The sequence below is a fragment of the Gambusia affinis genome, linkage group LG07 (assembly GCF_019740435.1).
Source record: "Gambusia affinis linkage group LG07, SWU_Gaff_1.0, whole genome shotgun sequence".
Taxonomy (NCBI): domain Eukaryota; kingdom Metazoa; phylum Chordata; class Actinopteri; order Cyprinodontiformes; family Poeciliidae; genus Gambusia; species Gambusia affinis.
In genome coordinates, this window is record NC_057874.1 from 1,269,736 (window position 1) to 1,275,444 (window position 5,709).

The 5,709-nt window shown below is 37.9% G+C and overlaps 1 protein-coding gene across 1 annotated transcript; it reads left to right on the top strand.

The window, feature by feature from the left end:
• Positions 1-596: 596 nt before the first annotated feature.
• LOC122834131 (kinetochore protein SLK19-like) lies at positions 597-3,613 on the top strand. Its single transcript, XM_044122273.1, has 2 exons — positions 597-1,825; positions 3,347-3,613. Exons 1-2 carry the CDS (start codon positions 725-727, stop codon positions 3,428-3,430), a joined length of 1,185 nt encoding a protein of 394 aa, XP_043978208.1. The 5' UTR covers positions 597-724; the 3' UTR covers positions 3,431-3,613.
• The last annotated feature ends 2,096 nt before the right edge of the window (positions 3,614-5,709 follow it).

Here is a 5,709-nt window from a genome sequence, read left to right on the forward strand (position 1 = left end):
AACAGTGATGTCATGGGGACAAAGATCATGACATCACTCATGACATAGTGATGTCATAGACAATGACTTTGACATAGTCAGTGACCCTGTCTGTGTCAAAGTCATTGAGTTCCAAGAGTTCCAAGGTAGGATTGCTTTCTGGATTATACGTTTGTAAAAGGATTGCTATCCAAAAACAAGACGAAAATGAGACGTTCAATACAAGAATGGCAGACCATGGAGGATGAATTAACTGACGATGATCCTCAATCCCAAAAGAACCTCATGAAAAATGAGGATGAAAGAGCCAGAGACACAACACGGCGATCCACACTGCCAGAGGACAACCAGACAGAAAACTCTCCGTCCAAAGAGAGAGTCCAACAAGCTGAAAAAGATTTACGGAAACAACAACAGAACACATATCAGCTGAAGAAGGAAATTAAATTGCTGGAGGTTAAAAATTTTAAACTTTCCAACAACTTTAAAGGGATTTCCGCTAAATTTCTGGAAAGTGTAACTAGGATTGAGGAACTAGAAGGTCAGTTAAAAAACATGGAACAAGCTCTTGCAGAGAAGACACATTCTCTCATGGCTGAAACTGCACGGAGGCGACTTGTCTGACAAAGTGGCAGGACTGAAAGTGTACAGAGATCGAGCCCTTGATGCAGAAAAACAGGTGAAAGAGCTGAAAGACGACAACCAAAGATTGAAAATACAGGTAGATGCGTCTCAGTTAAAAGCAATGACATCTAGAAATGAATCAGAGAGCCTGAAAGCTGAGCTTAAAATGCAGTCTGATATATTGAAAACGAAAGAGAACACAATTGACAATTTTAAGATGGTCTTGGATGCAAAGGAAAAGATACTTGATGCTCAGAAGGAGGAGATTAAGAAACAACGCAAAGTCGCACAAGAGACAGAAATGGAGGCAAAAAGAAATCGCCAGAATGAAGAAACTTCTATGAAGCGACTAAAACACAAAGATGACGAAAATCTGAGCCTACGAAAGGAAATCACATCACTACACAAGTCTTTGCAAGATTTTGAGAGGAAGATGTCTAAACAAGAGTCGAAATACCAAGTCCTCCAGGAGAAATGTGAACGTGCTCAAACAGAAAAAGCAAACCTACAGAAAAAGTATCAAAAACTAAAAACTTCTGCAGCAAATCTTGAGAAAGAGATTATTGAAACCCAGACACTCCTGGAAAAGTCCAAGCAAGAGACTCAATTTTATAAGCATCAGGTGGAGCAGGTCAAGATAAAGCTGGTTGACACGAAAGACAACAGCAAGGAAAATAAGATAAAATTTGAAAAGGACCTCCTGCGTACACAGGAAGATTACATGAAACTGAAAACGCAGAGAGAAGACGCTCTGACCAAAAACAGAAGAGCTGCAGAAGTACTTCTCAGCAATAACAGAAAAATTGGAATACAAGCCGATATCATTCGTGAACAGGAATGCAAGATCGTAGAACTAACTAAGGAAGTTCTGCGACTCCATGCAAATGAGCAGAAATTCAGAATGGTTAAAGAAACGTATTCCAAGGTGCAAAGGCTGGGGCTAAATGAGGAGAATGGAGATATTATACTTCTCCCAGACACGGACAAGAAAACGGGAAAACTCACAATGCTTCGCACTGAGAACCGCAGATTGTCCACAAAACTGAAAGAGAAAGTGACAGAAATTGAAAATCTAAAGCTTGAGGAGGCGAATCTCCAGAATGTGATGAAGTGTCTCAAGTCTAAGTTAGACCATGTGCCAGAAGATGTAATGCTTCAAGTTCAGGAGAGTCAGACCACCATCAAAGCTCTGAGAAGACAGAAAAAAGCACTAGAGGCAGAGGTAACTGCATATCTCACAAAAATTAAAATGCAAGAACTCAACATCAGTGAGTTGAGAAATAAAATTGCAGAGATCTCATTTTCAAAGAAAGATAAATTTCCACTAATTCAGTCACAAAATGTCAGACAGAAACCTGAGGACTCAGACACAAAGTCTACGACTAAACCCCGAAACACTGGTTTTTTGCCGCCTCTTCGAATCAATTCATTTGAAAATGCAAAGATGTAGGCAGGATCTCAGTGTTTGAGGAGATCCTCAGGACATGTGGGAAGAAAGTGGACCATGTGGGAAGATTTTTGACAAAGGGAGAATTTTATTGATTTTTCAGGAGGGGTGGTCGACCCTCATTATTTGGGGTGGGTCCTGCAGGACATATCAGGTTTTATGGGTAGATTTTGGTCAGGGGGACCATCGTATTGACATTTCAAGAGTGTGGTCAATGCTTAGTGTTGGGGTGGGGGTCCTGCAGGATATTTGGGGTCCAATTGGACAATGTGGGTAGATTTTGGTAAGGGGGATCATTTTATTGACTTTTCAGGAGGGGTGGTCGACACTCATTATTTGGGGTGGGTCCTGCAGGACATATCAGGTTTTATAGGTAGATTTTGGTCAGGGGGACCATCGTATTGACATTTCAAAAGTGTGGTCAATGCTTAGTCTTGGGGTGGGGGTCCTGCAGGATATGTTGGGGTCAAATTGCTTCTCATTGAGTTCAATTGGAAAGTGTGTCCAAACTTTTGGTCTGTACTGTATATATAAGTCATATATGCATAGCATTTATGAGCTATGCTTATATATATGCTACATATGATAGCATATGCTATCATATATGCTATCATATGTAGCATATATCATACATATATGTAGCTACATATATGATATGTAGCTATCATATATGCTATCATATATGCTATCATATGTAGCATATATATGAGCTATGCTTATATATATGCTACATATGATAGCATATATGTAGCATATATGCTACATATGTACCATATACATATGCTACAAATAATGGCATATGTACCATATACATATGCTACATATATGTAGCATATGTACATATATATGTAGCTACATATAGCTACATATACATAGCATATATGTAGCTACATATATAAGCTACATATATATAAGCATAGGATATATAAGCATAGCATATATGAGCTATGCTTATATATGCTAGTGACTTCTACAGCACAGACACTCAAAAATGGCATATTATTTGCAGATAATTAATTCGTTTTCAAAATATTTTTTTAGACCAATTAGGTGAAATTGGATAATTTCCACAGCACACCTGACGATCACTCACGGCACACTAGTGTGCCGCGACACAGTGGTTGAAAAACACTGGTCTAGAACACCAAGTCTTCAAGTACATGAAGTGTGTGTTGCTTATGATATTGAGCTGTTCCGTGTTTGTTTATGTGAGAACAGATCACAAAACGTCTTCTCTCTATTGAGAATTCATTAAGGATTCAGGGCTTTACACTCAGTCTTCTCTCTCTTGTTCAGCTCACTGTGCTTGTTAAGGCACAGACAGTATACCACAGGAAGAGCCCCACCTTCCAGTGCAAACATGTTATATACAGTGGATGATGTGAAAACTATGAGGATTGGTTAAAACAGATGGTGATCCATTTCTTTTCTTTTTCTGCCCTGTTGTATTATTCTGGTAGCTTGTTGATGTATGACGTTTATTATTATCATTCCTATGAGAAATGGTGACAATTGAAGCTCGTTCACCTTTCTAATTCTATCTAATCTTGTAAATACAACTCACACTATTCACAACCCTCCACCCCAGAAAGCCTTTATTTTTCTTTGATATCTAGCTCGTTGTTTTGTATAGTGTGTGCTCATCGGGATGAAGGGTGGAATGAGCTGCATGAGGCCGGAGTCTCTTTGCAGTTATGTCAGGATCATCATTTTTGCACACCTTCTGTTGATGACACTTAAGTCCTTCCTCAAGGCTCTGACTGCCCCCTGCTGGTCAAATAATTATTAGCTAAATTTATTACAAGGTAGGTTGGACTGACGTTTACTTAAAGCAAAAGTAACTTTTCATGCTATTCAGTTGCAACTTCACAGTAATCTGATGGGAAAATTAAGAAGAGGAACATTTTGAAATGGCAAGGTCTGTGGTTATGTGGTTTTAATAGGAAACAACATATCAAAAAAAATTAGCAATATTTTCAATTCGGAAACCTTTTTTGCTGTTAAATTATTGAATATATAGACATAGGAGCTCAACAACAAATGCATTTTCTGTTATTTAAGTTATTCAATCTTGAGACTGATGCAACATGCTATTGTACACATTCAGTGTTTTAGGGACTCCTGATCATTCATTTAGAAATGTGAACTGTGGACGCTGACATTAGCGTTGGGGACGTTTGTGCTGCTGCTACAACTTTAGCATTGAGATGCTATTTAAACCTTTTAGCACAAACTGAACACAACAGTCTTTTCCAATGTCCCACGAGAAGCGGCTATGTCGTCCATCCCTGATGTGCGACAGATTAACAGGTGTACCAGAAACCCCAAAAATACAAATTTGCTGCCAGAATCCTTGTGTAAAAAGTAATTGAAAAAAAATTGCAGTTAATTTCGTACAATCTTTTAGCATGTTGTTAATTAATTTAAATTAAATCAAAGTCTGGGCTATCGTTGAAATCCAGGGGTCCACAGTACAGATTGGTTCAGTAAAACATAAAGGCTATACATTCCTTAATGTAAGCTGAAGAGGTCTTTACATTGTATTGATAACACATTACACATGGGGAAAGACATAAATGAGAAAGCAAAAGCTGCAAATGCTTTAATTTAAAGTTTGATTTTTATTAGTTTGTCTAAAAATCTAATCAGAATCTAAACAGGGTAATAAGTGTCCATTGTATGAAAGCAGCAGCTCAATTCTGGGTTACATTGAGAGGGTAACTTGTGTTACAAGGTCAACAATAAATTGTTTGCTTTCAAATGATGCTGAAGAGACACATTCAAGCTGAGATAAGATAAGACATTGCAGCATTTTCTTTTCAGACTGTACAAAATGCTGCTTTTAACATTTGATGCTGGTTTTGTGTTTTTGCTCTAATCGACAGCATCAAAAAATAACAATACTTTTCACGGCATATTTTCATCTTTATTTCAGTTTCGCAAACTCTTTTTTTTTTTTAAGTTTTGTAAAATTGAGGTGAGAATGATTATTTGTCTGAAATCAAATTACCTAAATACTACAACAACTACAAAGGCTATCATTACTTATTTGATCACTTATTGCTACTGATAAATTACATTTCTACAGCATTGTAGAAACGTAAAGTTGTGTAAACCTAACTTTACTCTAACCCTGGGATGTTAAACCAAGAAGATCTCTGTTTAGTTAGCAAAACGGCTTGAGGCTTGTGTTCAGTGCTGGAAGAGACGCGATCTGACCTCAAGGCCGAGGATTGATCTGCGGTAAAAGGCCCATTTATGGCGAGCTCAAATTTGACTGAGTAAGGCCTGGGCATCATCAGTATCATATTTTCTAAATGACATTGGTGCACTTTTCATAAATACATGTTCTGTTGCCGTTTTGTTTCATTATTTCAGCTCCCTATCGACTGATATTCAAAGCCTGCGCGTGACTCGCCTATCGCCAAGCGCCAAGAAGGATCTCAGTCACAGATTTCAGGGGCATATCAGGTTTGTCTTCAATCTTCCTCCCTCTCTATCCAACAAGAGTGTCGTCAGTCTGTCTGTATCAAGATTTCATTTGATATTTAAATCATTAAATAAATTTTCAGAAATATGCTCCTTTGATCTACTACTTTAATCACAGAACTGAACAAAGTATTTTCCTTAAACCTTGACCAAGACTAAATGCATTGTGT

Bases quoted from the DNA above. Each gene is read 5' to 3' on its own strand.
- LOC122834131 (XM_044122273.1), top strand. From the start codon at position 725: ATGACATCTAGAAATGAATCAGAGAGCCTGAAAGCTGAGCTTAAAATG. The intron at 1,826-3,346 runs GTAACTGCATAT...TCTCTTGTTCAG, and splicing joins AAAAAGCACTAGAGGCAGAG to CTCACTGTGCTTGTTAAGGC.